General features: G+C 44.3%; 1 protein-coding gene across 2 annotated transcripts in view; it reads right to left on the bottom strand.

Annotated features, from left to right (window-relative positions):
* LOC110507933 (ephrin type-A receptor 4) overlaps nucleotides 1-17,500 on the bottom strand; it is an 82,812-nt gene that overhangs the window by 15,045 nt on the left and 50,267 nt on the right. The window contains exons 6-14 of one of the 2 annotated variants that reach the window (XM_090223869.1): nucleotides 14,800-14,924; nucleotides 14,426-14,585; nucleotides 13,365-13,476; nucleotides 12,152-12,207; nucleotides 11,592-11,705; nucleotides 9,907-10,092; nucleotides 834-895; nucleotides 398-607; nucleotides 115-264 (exon numbers count right to left, since the gene is read on the bottom strand). In XM_090223869.1, coding sequence (XP_090079995.1) covers nucleotides 115-264; nucleotides 398-607; nucleotides 834-895; nucleotides 9,907-10,092; nucleotides 11,592-11,705; nucleotides 12,152-12,207; nucleotides 13,365-13,476; nucleotides 14,426-14,585; nucleotides 14,800-14,924 — 1,175 coding nt within the window. Of the gene's footprint in view, nucleotides 1-114; nucleotides 265-397; nucleotides 608-833; nucleotides 896-9,906; nucleotides 10,093-11,591; nucleotides 11,706-12,151; nucleotides 12,211-13,364; nucleotides 13,477-14,425; nucleotides 14,586-14,799; nucleotides 14,925-17,500 lie in introns of both variants that reach the window. The other variant, XM_090223868.1, reaches the window with a different exon arrangement.

Here is a 17,500-nt window from a genome sequence, read left to right as displayed (position 1 = left end):
ATAGGATGGAATCAGGAAAATTGTACAGCTGTAATTGCACAGATACTATTTGTTATTTATTTGTTATTATGACATAACGTTTTAAACCTGAATCTGTTCTCATTGTAGACTTACATCCTGGTTACTCATGTCCCAATATGGCCGCTCTCCGTATGACATCACTTCCCACATGACAATGCCGTAGCTCCACACGTCGCTGGCCGAGGTGAACTTTCTGTAGGCGATGGCCTCTGGGGCTGTCCAGCGAATGGGGATCTTCCCTCCCTGTGATTGTCAGGTAACAAGGTGTTAGTATCACTCATACTGTACCAAAAACAGAGATCTACATACAAAAATAAAGACACCTAAAAATGCTGACAGGTAGATAGACATACTGAAATTACAGCCAGACTCTTACCCTGGTGGTGTAAGCAGGCTCGGGGTCGTCCTCCAGGACTCTGGACATGCCGAAGTCAGACACCTTACACACCAGGTTGCTGTTGACCAGGATGTTGCGTGCGGCCAGGTCTCTGTGGACGTAGCTCATGTCAGACAGGTACTTCATGCCCGACGCAATGCCACGCAAGATGCCCACCAGCTGGATCACTGTGAAACGCCCGTCATTCTTCTAGAGAACCAAACAAACAAAGAAATTCATGTTAGATAATGTTTGTATGCAGTGTACTGGCAGGATGTGATGATGATTGTAGATAGTAAGTCATCATAATCTTGATGACGTGCTTGTTTGACATTCATTAAGAGGATAATGGCCGTAATAGTCCGAGTTCTGAACATGTGTAAGCAGACACATACCACACACAGAGTTGAATATGCACACACACTGCATGACTTACCCTTAGAAATGCATCCAGCGAGCCATTCTCCATGTACTCTGTGATAATCATCACTGGTTTACCTGAAGAAAAAAAGAGAGAGAGAGTGAGAGAGAATGAAAGGCAGAGATGATTATGGAGGTAAATGCTGCACATCACAGCACAGCAGGAGAGCAGTGGTTCTCAGGAGTGTGTGTGTGTGTGTGTGTGTGTGTGTGTGTGTGTGTGTGTGTGTGTGTGTGTGTGTGTGTGTGTGTGTGTGTGTGGTATACCATTCGTCTCAGTCCCGTAGTGATTTAATTAGTTCAGTGTGAGTGTGTCCTCGTGGCTCCCACTTACTCAACAACACAGAGAAGGATCTCTACCGTAACATAACACCAACCAAACCCCCCCCCCCTCCCACACACACACACACACAATCTAGTATACTAATGAGCAAAGGCAAGAAATGTGCACATATGGTCTCTTCAGAATGTATTCACACCGCTAGACTTTTTACACATTTTGTTGTGTTACAGCCTGAATTGAAATTGATTAAATATAGCTAAAAAAAAATGTCACTGGCCTACACACAATATCCCTGTCACGACTTCCGCCGAAGTCAGTCCCTCTCCTTGCTCAGGCGGGGTCCCGCGGTCGACATCACCGGCCTTCTAGCCATCACCGATCAACTTTTCATTTTCCATTTGTTTTGCCATTGTTTTCTACAAACATGGTTTCAATTCCCCCCCATTACATGTTCATTATTTACCCTCTGGTTTCCCCCATGTTTGTGTGCGTGTTTGTTTTATTGTAAGGCTGTTACTGACGGCTGGTATTTTGTTGCCGGGTTTCGTTATTATTATTACGTATTCTACCCCTGAAATGTGTTGAGTCAATAGGTATTCTACCACTGAAATGTGTTGAGTCAATACGTATTCTACCCCTGAAATGTCTTGAGTCAATAAGTATTCTACCCCTGAAATGTGTTGAGTCAATAGGTATTCTACCCCTGAAATGTGTTGAGTCAATAGGTATTCTACCCCTGAAATGTGTTGAGTCAATAGGTATTCTACCACTGAAATGTGTTGAGTCAATACGTATTCTACCCCTGAAATGTCTTGAGTCAATAAGTATTCTACCCCTGAAATGTGTTGAGTCAATAGGTATTCAACCCCTGAAATGTGTTGAGTCAATAGGTATTCTACCCCTGAAATGTGTTGAGTCAATACGTATTCTACCCCTGAAATGTCTTGAGTCAATAAGTATTCTACCCCTGAAATGTCTTCAGTCAATAAGTATTCAACCCCTGAAATGTGTTGAGTCAATACGTATTCTAACCCTGAAATGTCTTGAGTCAATAAGTATTCTACCCCTGAAATGTCTTGAGTCAATAAGTATTCAACCCCTGAAATGTGTTGAGTCAATAAGTATTCAACCCCTGAAATGTCTTGAGTCAATAAGTATTCTACCCCTGAAATGTCTTGAGTCAATAAGTATTCTACCCCTGAAATGTCTTGAGTCAATAAGTATTCAACCCCTGAAATGTGTTGAGTCAATAAGTATTCAACCCCTGAAATGTGTTGAGTCAATAAGTATTCTACCCCTGAAATGTGTTGAGTCAATAGGTATTCTACCCCTGAAATGTGTTGAGTCAATACGTATTCTACCCCTGAAATGTGTTGAGTCAATAAGTATTCAACCCCTGAAATGTGTTGAGTCAATAAGTATTCAACCCCTGAAATGTCTTGAGTCAATAAGTATTCTACCCCTGAAATGTCTTGAGTCAATAAGTATTCAACCCCTGAAATGTGTTGAGTCAATAAGTATTCTACTCCTGAAATGTGTTGAGTCAATAAGTATTCTACCCCTGAAATGTGTTGAGTCAATACGTATTCTCCCCCTGAAATGTCTTCAGTCAATAAGTATTCTACCCCTGAAATGTCTTCAGTCAATAAGTATTCAACCCCTGAAATGTATCGAGTCAATACGTATTCTACCCCTGAAATGTCTTCAGTCAATAAGTATTCAAACCCTGAAATGTCTCGAGTCAATACGTATTCTACCCCTGAAATGTCTTGAGTAAAAAAGTATTCAACCCCAATTCACTTTTTGTCCTGAATAGAAAGTGTTGTATTGGATTTGCCCCAAACGTAACACATTGCCACTCTCCATTTTTTCAAGCATGATGGTGGCTGCATCATGTTATGGATATGCTTGTAAATGTTAAGGACTGGGGAGGTTTTATGGATAAAAAATAAACGGAATGAAGCTAAGTACAGGCAAAATCCTTGAGGAAAACCTGGTTCAGTCTGTTTTCCAGCAGACACTGGGAGATGAATTCACCTTTCAGCAGGACAATAACCTAAAACACAAGGCCAAATCTACACTGGAGTTGCTAACGAAGACAACAGTGAATGCTCCTGAGTGGCCGAATTACAGTTTTTACTTAAATCTACTTGAAAATCTATGGCAAGACCTGAAAATGGTTGTGTAGCAAATGATAAACAACCAATTTGACAGAGTTTGAAGAATAAAAAATAAATAAATGGCCAAATGTTGCACAGGTGTGGAAAGCTCTTGGAGATTTACCCAGAAAGACTCAACTGTAATCGCTGACAACGGTGCTTCTACAAATAATTGACGCAGGGGTGTGAATACTTACGTAAATTAGATATTTCTGTATTTCATTTTCAATTGTGCTAAAATGTCTAAAAACATGTTTTCACTTTGTCATTATGGGGTATTGTATGTAGGTTGGTGAGAAAAAATATATTTCCTCCATTTTGAATTCAGGGTGTGAATACTTTCTGAAGGCACTGTACATTTTTATTTATTTTTTATTTTACCTTTATTTAACCAGGTAGGCAAGTTGAGAACAAGTTCTCATTTACAATTGCGACCTGGCCAAGATAAAGCAAAGCAGTTCCACAGATACAACGACACAGAGTTACACATGGAGTAAAACAAACATACAGTCAATAATACAGTATAAACAAGTCTATATACAATGTGAGCAAATGAGGTGAGAAGGGAGGTAAAGGCAAAAAAGGCCATGGTGGCAAGGTAAATACAATATAGCAAGTAAAACACTGGAATGGTAGTTTTGCAATGGAAGAATGTGCAAAGTAGAAATAAAAATAATGGGGTGCAAAGCAGGAAAAAATAAATAAATTAATTAGATACAGTTGGGAAAGAGGTAGTTGTTTGGGCTATATTATAGGTGGGCTATGTACAGGTGCAGTAATCTGTGAGCTGCTCTGACAGTTGGTGCTTAAAGCTAGTGAGGGAGATAAGTGTTTCCAGTTTCAGAGATTTTTGTAGTTCGTTCCAGTCATTGGCAGCAGAGAACTGGAAAGAGAGGCGGCCAAAGAAAGAATTGGTTTTGGGGGTGACTAGAGAGATATACCTGCTGGAGCGTGTGCTACAGGTGGAAGATGCTATGGTGACCAGCGAGCTGAGATAAGGGGGGACTTTACCTAGCAGGGTCTTGTAGATGACATGGAGCCAGTGGGTTTGGCGACGAGTATGAAGCGAGGGCCAGCCAACGAGAGCGTACAGGTCGCAATGGTGGGTAGTATATGGGGCTTTGGTGACAAAACGGATTGCACTGTGATAGACTGCATCCAATTTGTTGAGTAGGGTATTGGAGGCTATTTTGTAAATGACATCGCCAAAGTCGAGGATTGGTAGGATGGTCAGTTTTACAAGGGTATGTTTGGCAGCAAGAGTGAAGGATGCTTTGTTGCGAAATAGGAAGCCAATTCTAGATTTAACTTTGGATTGGAGATGTTTGATATGGGTCTGGAAGGAGAGTTTACAGTCTAACCAGACACCTAAGTATTTGTAGTTGTCCACGTATTCTAAGTCAGAGCCGTCCAGAGTAGTGATGTTGGACAGGCGGGTAGGTGCAGGTAGCGATCGGTTGAAGAGCATGCATTTAGTTTTACTTGTATTTAAGAGCAATTGGAGGCCACGGAAGGAGAGTTGTATGGCATTGAAGCTTGCCTGGAGGGTTGTTAACACAGTGTCCAAAGAAGGGCCGGAAGTATACAGAATGGTGTCGTCTGCGTAGAGGTGGATCAGAGACTCACCAGCAGCAAGAGCGACCTCATTGATGTATACAGAGAAGAGAGTCGGTCCAAGAATTGAACCCTGTGGCTCCCCCATAGAGACTGCCAGAGGTCCGGACAACAGACCCTCCGATTTGACACACTGAACTCTATCAGAGAAGTAGTTGGTGAACCAGGCGAGGCAATCATTTGAGAAACCAAGGCTGTTGAGTCTGCCGATGAGGATGTGGTGATTGACAGAGTCGGAAGCCTTGGCCAGATCAATGAATACGGCTGCACAGTAATGTTTCTTATCGATGGCGGTTAAGATATCGTTTAGGACCTTGAGCGTGGCTGAGGTGCACCCATGACCAGCTCTGAAACCAGATTGCATAGCAGAGAAGGTATGGTGAGATTCGAAATGGTCGGTAATCTGTTTGTTGACTTGGCTTTCGAAGACCTTAGAAAGGCATGGTAGGATAGATATAGGTCTGTAGCAGTTTGGGTCAAGAGTGTCCCCCCCTTTGAAGACGGGGATGACCGCAGCTGCTTTCCAATCTTTGGGAATCTCAGACGACACGAAAGAGAGGTTGAACAGGCTAGTAATAGGGGTGGCAACAATTTCGGCAGATAATTTTAGAAAGAAAGGGTCCAGATTGTCTAGCCCGGCTGATTTGTAGGGGTCCAGATTTTGCAGCTCTTTCAGAACATCAGCTGAATGGATTTGGGAGAAGGAGAAATGGGGAAGGCTTGGGCGAGTTGCTGTTGGGGGTGCAGTGCTGTTGACAGGGGTAGGAGTAGCCAGGTGGAAAGCATGGCCAGCAGTAGAAAAATGCTTATTGAAATTTTCAATTATGGTGGATTTATCAGTGGTGACAGTGTTTCCTATCTTCAGTGCAGTGGGCAGCTGGGAGGAGGTGTTCTTATTCTCCATGGACTTTACAGTGTCCCAGAACTTTTTTGAGTTAGTGTTGCAAGAAGCAAATTTCTGCTTGAAAAAGCTAGCCTTGGCTTTTCTAACTGCCTGTGTATAATGGTTTCTAGCTTCCCTGAACAGCTGCATATCATGGGGGATGTTCGATGCTAATGCAGAACGCCATAGGATGTTTTTGTGTTGGTTAAGGGCAGTCAGGTCTGGGGAGAACCAAGGGCTATATCTGTTCCTGGTTCTAAATTTCTTGAATGGGGCATGTTTATTTAAGATGGTTAGGAAGGCATTGAAAAAAAATATCCAGGCATCCTCTACTGACGGGATGAGGTCAATATCCTTCCAGGATACCCCGGCCAGGTCGATTAGAAAGGCCTGCTCGCTGAAGTGTTTCAGGGAGCGTTTTACAGTGATGAGAGGAGGTCGTTTGACCGCTGACCCATTACGGATGCAGGCAATGAGGCAGTGATCGCTGAGATCTTGGTTGAAGACAGCAGAGGTGTATTTAGAGGGGAAGTTGGTTAGGATGATATCTATGAGGGTGCCCATGTGCTTTGGGGAGGTACCTGGTAGGTTCATTGATAATTTGTGTGAGATTGAGGGCATCAAGTTTAGATTGTAGGATGGCTGGGGTGTTAAGCATGTTCCAGTTTAGGTCGCCTAGCAGCACGAGCTCTGAAGATAGATGGGGGGCAATCAGTTCACATATGGTGTCCAGAGCACAGCTGGGGGCAGAGGGTGGTCTATAGCAGGCGGCAACGGTGAGAGACTTGTTTTTAGAGAGGTGGATTTTTAAAAGTAGAAGTTCAAATTGTTTGGGTACAGACCTGGATAGTGGGACAGAACTCTGCAGGCTATCTTTGCAGTAGATTGCAACACCGCCCCCTTTGGCAGTTCTATCTTGTCTGAAAATGTTGTAGTTTGGAATTAAAATGTCTGAATTTTTGGTGGTCTTCCTAAGCCAGGATTCAGACACAGCTAGAACATCCGGGTTGGCAGAGTGTGCTAAAGCAGTGAATAGAACAAACTTAGGGAGGAGGCTTCTAATGTTAACATGCATGAAACCAAGGCTATTACGGTTACAGAAGTCGTCAAAAGAGAGCGCCTGGGAAATAGGAGTGGAGCTAGGCACTGCAGGGCCTGGATTCACCTCTACATCGCCAGAGGAACATAGGAGGAGTAGAATAAGGGTGCGGCTAAAAGCAATAAGAATTGGTCGTCTAGAACGTCTGGAACAGAGAGTAAAAGGAGGTTTCTGGGGGCGATAAAATAGCATCAAGGTATAATGTACAGACAAAGGTAAGGTAGGATGTGAATACAGTGGAGGTAAACCTAGGTATTGAGTGATGAAGAGAGAGATATTGAGAGAGACATACACACACAATCTCTATTCATCTATGACAATCTGTCTATTTTTGTCTCTCTTTTTCCATTTCATTCTCCATCCCTGCCACTCCTTTCTGCCCTCTCTCTCTCTCTCTCTCTCTCTCTCTCTCTCTCTCTCTCTCTCTCTCGGGGGAGCATCTGTCTCTTTCTTTCAGCAGCAGGAGGGAGATTCCCTGGTGGTTCTGTGATGGTTTGCGTGTCTTTGTGTGGCTCTGGGAGGTAGAGAGGAGGAGGTAGAGAGGGGGGAGAGATGTGTGGTTCATCCCATAGCTCTAGCAAGATGGCAACTGCCTAACCAGCCATACAGCAAATACATGGTGAAGAGTTTACTTTTACTTCTAACTCCTCTTGGAATTGTTAGATACTGTGCTATGATTATGATTATTATTTTAAACATGTATACTCACATTTTATTTGTTATTAGAAACTCATTTGCCCACATATTTGAGAGTTATTTGAGTGTTTCCTAGTTATTAGTGTCTAGTTCCACTGAGTCAAGTAGTTAGTAGTTTCAGGGTCTGAAGGTGAAGGTCTCCCACTCTGCAGTAGACTGGTTCGATTGCCAAGAGGCTGTCAGTCACGGCTCTGTGTGGTGCGTGATTGGCACTCCATGACTTACAGGGCTATAGCAACGCCCCAAAGAGGAAGTGGAGTTCAACTTGAGAGGGGAGCCTCTTTGTCAACCATCTTTGTGCTGTTTTGTTCTCCTCTGCTGCCCCCGGGCCGCGGCTGATTGACAGCTCCCTAAATAAGTCTGAGGAGCGTCTGACCTACGACCCCCATCTCGCCTCTTCTCAGCCCCTCCCTCGTCCTCCCAGCCTATTTGCATGCTAATGTCTTGTTTACTGAATACGTCCCGCCGCCTTTGGCAATGAACTCTGGGCAGGGGCCCCGCCAATAAGCTGATTATCACCTGTCCAAAAATGACTAGGGAGGGTAGAGGATAACATATAGGACAATGTTTGGAGAATGTTGAGGTAACATTAGGGGAACGTTATTAAAGAGAGCTGACGTCGGTGGGAGAACACAAAGAGGCCTGCTACTAACTCTCACTGGATCGTATTGTAATTGTTTTTTATAAAAGGACCATTTCTAATTTAGCAGTGCTTACATTATGTAAATGTGGGAATTTAAATGTATCACATCCTAAAGGAAAGCTGGGAATCCTTAAAGTGTTAACGACTGACGATGGACGGCCAGGGTTTTTAATTATGTCAGAGTGACGCTAAGAAAAAATAAATAAATGGCTAAGATGAGAGGCTATGCTGCCTCAACTCTGAGTCTCTGATGTTAGTCTATTTATGTATTTAGTGCGTATTTAGACTTCATCAATAATTAATAAGACTTAATTGGCCTCTTGGACAGGCAGTGTGGCCGTACTGAGGCGAGATAGAAATCCCTTTTAAATAGATTGAAATAGGGAGGAGAAAAGTGCAATTCAAATAATGGATTCTTAATAGATTCCACTGACACACTCAAGTGTGAAGGACTAATTGCAGAGAAACGGGTGTCAAGCTTTTTGTCATTACAAAGATAGGAGTAAGGGGAGAGGGAAGGAGAGGAAAATTAGATGCAGTCCTCTCCTCTCAAACGGATTCTGTTTCCAGTCTGGTATCTCATTTACTGGTTCTCTACATCTCTCTCTACATCTCTCTCTCTCTCAGTGTCTGCTTCTCTTTCAGCCTCCCCTTTCCTTTCTCAATCTTTCTCCCCCTATTCCCCTCTTCTTCTCTCCTTCTCTCTCCTTCACGCTCCCTCTCACATGTATTGTTATCCTCTCTATTTTTCAATCACATCCTGTCTCTCCTTCTCATCTCCTATGTCTTTCCTCCCTTTATCTCTGATTCTCTCTCTCTCTCTCTCTCTCTCTCTCTCTCTCTCTCTCTCTCTCTCTCTCTCTCTCTCTCTCTCTCTCTCTCTCTCTCTCTCTCTCTCTCTCTCTCTCTCTCTCTCTCTCTCTCTCTCTCTCTCTCTCTCTGAGGGCTGTGCAGATTGAATGGCTGACTGTGAGAGAGGAGGACATATAGGGCTGGCTGTTCTGTCACAATGCATTAAACCAGTCTCTCCATCTATCCAGGCAAGGTAACTGGGAATCTGAGGTAACACTCACACACACATGTACCTAATCAAAGGTGAGCAGACACACATTCATAGTAAAAGACATGAAGAATACAATTCTAAAACAGTAGGAACATCAATAGAAACTCTCTCTCTCAAACACCTATACAACGCACTACGAACTGAACGCCCAACTAGTTTCCCACACGTACACCCCCCATCCCCCAATACGCTCTAAACAACAAGGGGTGAAGGGGTAAGAAGCCAGCGTCTGGTGTGGCAGCAGTACAGGGTCTGTCCTGCAGATACGGTATCACTCTCTAACCCCAAACACATTTACAGCTGACACTATGATTAATGAGCTAGTTGCAGCGCAGGACACATTAACCCTGTAGCCGACCTGGACCAGACCTGTTCCATCTGGACTCCAACCACCTGGGGATTCCCAGGATGGGCGCCATGTCCAGACCCACACCACCCCTACCCACGGCTCTCTGGGTAACAGGGCTGGGATGGGTCTTTATCTGAGTTTGTCCCTTTCAGGTTTTGTCTCCTCATAGTTTATGTTGACCATAGGGAAAATATAGAGCATATGATTGGTTTCTCTATTATAAAATCCACAATATTTTGATTTACTCACATTTATTTAAATTCTGCCTTTTAAAAATCCTCTGATTAGGATCCTACTTACACTTGGTGACCACTCCCTCCAGGTGAATGATGTTTGGATGGTCAAATTGGCCCATGATGCTGGCCTCAGACAGGAAGTCCCGCCTCTGCTTGTCGGTGTATCCCGCCTTCAGGGTTTTAATGGCCACACAAATCTCCCTCTTCCCTGGCATTTTCAGACGACCGCTGCACACCTCCCCAAACTCACCTGGAACACACACATACACAACTTATTATAAAACACACGCCTTATCAAACTCACCTGGAACACACACATACACACAACTTATTATAAAACACACACATACACAAAACTTATTATAAAACACACACATACACACAACTTATTAGAAAACACACACATACACACAACTTATTATAAAACACGCGCCTTATGAAACTTACCTGGAACACACACATACACACAACTTATTATAAAACACACACATACACACAACTTATTATAAAACACACACATACACGCAACTTATTATAAAACACACACATACACACAGCATATTATAAAACACACACATACACACAACTTATTATAAAACACACACATACACACAACGTATTATAAAACACACACATACACACAACTTATTATAAAACACACACATACACACAACTTATTATAAAACACACACCTACACACAACTTATTATAAAACACACACATACACACAACTTATTATAAAACACACACATACACACAACTTATTATAAAACACACACATACACACAACGTATTATAAAACACACACATACACACAACTTATTATAAAACACACACATACACACAACTTATTATAAAACACAAAAAAAACACACAACTTATTATAAAACACACACATACACACAACTTATTATAAAACACACACCTACACACAACTTATTATAAAACACACACATACACACAACTTATTATAAAACACACACATACACACAACTTATTATAAAACACAAAAAAAACACACAACTTATTATAAAACACACACATACACACAACTTATTATAAAACACACACCTACACACAACTTATTATAAAACACACACATACACACAACTTATTATAAAACACACACATACACACAACTTATTATAAAACACACACATACACACAACTTATTATAAAACACACACCTACACACAACTTATTATAAAACACACGCCTTATCAAACTCACCTGGAACACACACATACACACAACTTATTATAAAACACACACAACTTATTATAAAACACACACAACTTATTATAAAACACACACATACACACAACGTATTATAAAACACACACCTTATCAAACTCACAAGAAAATACATACTCATACATTTTCAACGTGGTGAAGAAAATACCTGATAACACAGAAACCACACTTATTTCTAGGGAAGGGAACAGGTGGTGGTGGGAAAGGGGGCTGTACTTTAATCATTGATCGACCCCCTGTGATCCCCAATCCCTCCTTCTCAGTCGAGCAGAAAGAGAGCAAGAGAGAGGGAAATGGCTATTGATTATTTTCTATTATTTGGTTTATCGGCTGACTTTTTCCACTGGCAGACAAGGGAAAGCAGGAACATTACATTTTCCCTCCCAAGTCATTTTATTGTCTATTGACCCAATGAGTCGGGCCAAATATTACCAGTCTGACAGACGGTCATGTTGACATAGTAAAAGTATGTGCAATGGTAAGTCCAGTCCGTACCGATGCCAATGACTTTCTCAATCTTGATACAGGAAGCGTCGATCTCCTTGGCAAACTCTCGGACAGCTTGGTTGGGGTCCTCGTAGGTGAAGGGGTCTACGTATATCCTCACTCCTGAGAGAAAGGAGGAGGGAAAAGGGACAGTTAGTGCATTCTGACCAGCAGAGCTCCATCTGTTCTTAATTTTCCCCATGCTGTGGGCTATACTGCCTTCCTCTCTTCTCCTTTATCCTTTAATTCCTCAACTTCTACATTACAACATCTCTCCATCCAATGTCTGTTAGATTGATGTAATAACTCTTATTTCATCAGAGTTAATGACGTCTAAAATAATATGAAAGTATTTATCTTGTCAATAGGTTTTGACTGGAGAATACTGTGGTAAATGTTATACGGCAGTACTTTTGGAATACACATTTCATCCACACTTTCATTACAAACATAACTGTTTTTTATTACTCTATTAACCAACGGCGTCATTTTTTCAGAGGCTCTTTTTTCAGTGTCGCTCATCAGTGAACGTTGATACCAGCGTAGGATGAGTACAGTGAGTGGTCTACCTTGGTGTAGGTGTTTCTCTTCATCAGCATCCTGCTTGGCCTTACTGTACTTACTCCTTCTGGGGAGAAAAACAACATGGCCGACGTGGTTAGCTAGGTTCAGCAGCACGGAGCAAGTCCATGGTGGTATTCTTGAGGTTGTCTAAGGCCACCAGATGTGCAGAACAATGTTGGACTAATGACTTTTAAACATGACAATGTGCCTCTCTGTCCTTTTAATGACTGTTAAACAGCTCTGTGAGCCACGCTGAGCGCTACCCACCCACCCCTCCCCCGCACGATGGTCAAGACACAATGACAGACGGTTACCGTCAATGAATATGAATCAAAGACGGCCACCTGCTTGGCTGGAAGAGCCCCAATCACACACACATGTGCGCACAAACACACAAACATCCCCCTTCTCCATCGCCCACACACTCTCTCTCTCATACATATAGAAGTGTCCAATCACACAGGAGCGCACACACACCCACAAACAGTGGCCAGTAAAAGACAGAGCGTGGTTAAAGCGTGAAGAGTGAGACCCCATCTGCATGTAATCCCATCTGTGTGTCACTGCTTTGTTCTGCTCTACTGCTCGCTGGTTAACACCCTCTGATTGGGTCACTGCAAATCCACCTGCTGCCTCCTTCTCTCTCACTTTTTCTCTCTATCTCTCCTACTCTCTCACTGTCTCTCTCACTCTCCATCACCCCACAGGTCACAGAATCTAACTACCACCCCATATTACAGCCACAGAGAGAGATAGAGGGATAGAGGTGGAGGGAGGAGAGGAAGAGAAAGGAAAGAGGCGATGGAGTGGGAGAAGAGGAGCGAGGGTCGCTGATTACATCTCTTCAACTGTCACACCGTCAATCATGTCTCAGGTGTGGCTACACATCACTCACTGGGGCTGTGTGTGTGTGTGTGTGTGTGTGTGTGTGTGTGTGTGTGTGTGTGTGTGTGTGTGTGTGTGTGTGTGTGTGTGTGTGTGTGTGTGTGTGTGTGTGTGTGTGTGTGTTAGTGTGTGTGTGTTAGTGCGTGCGTGCACCTATCGTCGTCGTGTGACAGACACTTTATCGAGCCTGCCAAGCAGCTGCCAAGCAAGACATTCTCATCACGGAGGCAAGATGGAGAGAAAGAAAATGGAGAGAGAGAGCGAGAGGGAGAGAGAGGGAGAGAGAGAGAGGAAAAGAGAGAGAGAGAGAGAGAGAGAGGATGAGAGTCTCACCTCCTGCTGATGACGAAGGCACTGATGAGTATGAGGAGGAGAACAACACTGCCCACCACAGACACCAGCAACACTGTGGAGTTAGTCCCATCACCGATGATAGGAGCTGGAACTGAATATGAGAGGAAGAGCGGGAGGGAGAGAGAGAAGAAAGAGGAGAAGAGAGAGGAATACAAATATATAGAGTGAGGAGACAGGTAGAGAGAGAGAGAGAGAGAGAGAGAGAGAGAGAGAGAGAGAGAGAGAGAGAGAGAGAGAAAGAAAGGAGAGGTAGTGAGAGAAAGAGAGAGAAAAATGAGAGGTAGAGAGAAAAATGAGAGGTAGAGAAAGAAAGAGAGAGAAAAGGAGAGGTAGAGAAAGAAAGAGAGAGAAAAAGGAGAGGTAGAGAGAGGGAAAGAGTGGGTGGACAGACACAGAGCAAAGTCAATATCATTCAGTCTAATCAGGTCCCGAGATGTAAAACCTACAGTAGATGTTCTATTTGCCTTCGTCATTGACCTCCTCTCCCTTCCTCTCTCCCTCCATGTGTGGCCCAGAGTATTAGTCCTTCTCCCTATCCTCCATTTTATGAGTCCCCATAAAGTATTGTGTTTCTCAGAGGCCCGTTGAGACACAACGCTGTGCCATTCCACCGGGCAAAGAGCTGTGTGCTTCAGTGTCTCATTACCATATGCCACTATCTCCATCTGCATCACAAGGAGACACCTGTGTCTAGAGGACAGAACAGACGTCCTCCTGCCCACATGACAGGGGCAATCAGATGACACAGGACCTCTTATTGGAGGTCAGGACTGTTCATAACAGTCAATAATATACTTATGAGTTTGAATGTTTGTTAAATGTTTGGGATTATTTAGGTGTTATTCAGATGTACTAAAACAGGTGATATCAGTATGTGACATAATGTCTATATCATTCATGTTCCAACATGTTAGAAGCTGTGACAAAGATGTAGGTGGATAGCATGTGCTAAAACAGAACACATGTTGACACTTGCTCCTTGTCACAATGACATCATCACAGTGATTTGTGCGATGCTGTCAAGGTAGCGCTCCACTTACCAGAGTTGGTCATGAACTCGAAAGGAGCGCTGAACTCTCCATAGCCGGCGGCGGTGCGAGCGCGCACATGGAACACATAGGAGGTCAGAGGGGTCAGGCCCTTGATGTCGGTGTTCCTGGACGACGTCTTGATAATGCGATAACTCCTCTCATTCTGGTCCTGAAGGAGAGACAGAGGGATGAAAAGAGTTGAGGTGGTTTTCCTGGCATGTCAAAGGTTCTTACTTCAGCTTCGTCAGAGGCTACAGTGTCGGGTTGTCACCTTTTCACTGTTCAGAAAAAAAAAGATTTCTCAACCTGTCAGGTTCAATGTTATTTTAAAGCCTGAGCGGAAAAAAACTGCATTTCCCAGAGAACTACATTTCCCACCTCACCTTCTCATAGTATTTGACCTCGTACTCCAGGATGACCCCGTTGGCTTTCTCAGGCTGCTGCCAGGCCAGAGAGATGGTGTGTCTGGTGATGTCCTTGGCTTGGATAGAGTTGACGGGAGACGGTGCTAGGGACAGAAAGAAATGACAAAATGAGAGAGCTTTTAGCCTTTTATTTTTTTATTTAACCTTTATATAACTAGGCAAGTCAGTTAAGAACAAATTCTTATTTACAATGAAGACCTACTCTGGCCAAACCCCAACGACGCTGGGCCAATTGTGAGCCGCCCTATGGGACTCCCACTCACGGCTGGATGTGATACAGCCTGGATTTAAACCAGGGACTGTAGTGACGCCTCTTGCACTGAGATGCAGTGCCTTAGACTGCTGCGCCACTCGGGAGCCACTCGCCACTCGGGAGCATTGACCTTTCCTGCCTTGTTGTTTTGACCCTCTGAGCCACTAAGTCTGTTTCTTTCCTATTGCTCTTTCTGAGAAAGTCACCATACCATGCAATCAACTCCACCTGCCGTTTAGCTTGGCTCCCAGTCAAAGGGCTTAGGTGTGTAACGGCTAATGGCTACGGCTACAGCGCTACAGCTACGCAGTCCAATGGTGAAGCTCTATTGCTAAGCCAAATGGCTGGAATACATCCAAACAAACCTTCCCAATGCCTACAGCTAGTTTTAGATCCATTTCCCTCCACACAGCAGACGCTCCAAGCTAAGCTAAGGACTATCTCTCTTCCTGTCCCACAAATTCCAAAGATTCTCTGGTCACCCTGGGAAACCACTGCGTTGCTATGACATCTCCCCTGCTCCCTTGCTGTTGCTGCTCTGTCTTCTAGCCAATCAATAGTTTTTTATTAAAAGTAGGCAGAGGTCAATGTCTAAAGGCCATTCTGCAGCAGCCCATAATGAGACAATATTTCAACCAGCTGCTCTGTCTGTGTTCCCCCCTCAACGTCTGCAGGTTAAAACACAGATAACAGCTCACACTCACTCCCTCCCAACTCGCTCCAAAAGTCAAGCCTCTATCTCAGAGACTGACAACACACACATTTGGTCAGACACAGACGACACTAGAAAGTTACATCATCCATACGGACATAGTTGTCTGGGGAAAAAAACATCCACTTACTGATCGAAAAGCACTGAGAAATGCAGAGGTGGAGCCTACAAAAAGACCAGCACACACTCATGCCCAAGGAAAGAGAAATACAATTATAGACAGAGGGTCACACAGACAAACAGACATGCAGGCTGAGTACACACACACACACACACAGTCAGGTAGAGCTGGATAGGGGAGTTCAAAGACATCTTCAGACAGAGCAGGGCTCTACGCTGGCCTTTTTTACAAGGAACACGTGTTGAAAAATGTAGGTGAGCACACAAAGAAATTTAGGAGCACAAGGAAAAATATTTGCGATATTAAAGATAGACTGGTGCTCCTTAATAAAAATTCCATGTTGCACAGCAAAATATATAGACGCATATGCAAGTCAAATGTTGGTACTGTAGAGCCCTTCAGGAGAAACACCCTTCCAGACCCTTCCTCTCACCTCCTCAACAGCCATTAACTCTTCCCCCATATATACACATTACACACACATCGACCCAGTCACACCCAGTCACACACAGACCCAGTCACACCCAGTCAGACACACACCCAGTCACACCCAGTCACACACAGTCACACCCAGTTACACACAGACCCAGTCACACACAGACCCAGGCACACACAGACCCAGTCATACCCAGTTACACACAGACCCAGTCACACACAGACCCAGTCACACACAGACCCAGTCACACCCAGTCACACACATATCCAGTCACACCCAGTAACACACAGACCCAGTCACACCCAGTCCCACACAGACCCAGTCACACACAGACCCAGTCACACACAGTCACACACTGACCCAGTCACACACAGACCCAGTCACACACAGTCACACCCAGTTACACACAGTCACACACAGACCCAGTCACACCCAGTCACACACAGACCCAGTCACACACAGTCACACCCAGTTACACACAGACCCAGTCACACACAGACCCAGTCACACACAGACCCAGTCACACCCAGTAACACACAGACCCAGTCACACGCAGTCCCACACAGACCCAGTCACACACTGACCCAGTCACACACAGACCCAGTCACACACAGACCCAGTCACACACTGACCCAGTCACACCCAGTCACACACAGACCCAGTCACACACAGACCCAGTCACACACAGTCACACACAGTCACACACTGACCCAGTCAGACACAGACCCAGTCACACACAGTCACACACAGACCCAGTCACATCCAGTCACACACAGACCCAGTCACACACAGTCACACACAGACCCAGTCACACACAGACCCAGACACACACAGACCCAGTCACACCCAGTCACACACATACCCAGTCACACCCAGTAACACACAGACCCAGTCACACGCAGTCCCACACAGACCCAGTCACACACTGACCCAGTCACACACAGACCCAGTCACACACAGACCCAGTCACACACTGACCCAGTCACACCCAGTCACACACAGACCCAGTCACACCCAGTCACACACATACCCAGTCACACCCAGTAACACACAGACCCAGTCACACGCAGTCCCACACAGACCCAGTCACACACTGACCCAGTCACACACAGACCCAGTCACACACAGACCCAGTCA

This window comes from Oncorhynchus mykiss, chromosome 27, assembly GCF_057628025.1.
Source record: "Oncorhynchus mykiss isolate SJ-2025 chromosome 27, ASM5762802v1, whole genome shotgun sequence".
Taxonomy (NCBI): Eukaryota; Metazoa; Chordata; class Actinopteri; order Salmoniformes; family Salmonidae; genus Oncorhynchus; species Oncorhynchus mykiss.
Note: the sequence above shows the minus strand (reverse complement) of the source record. Positions and strands in the feature narration are given on the sequence as shown.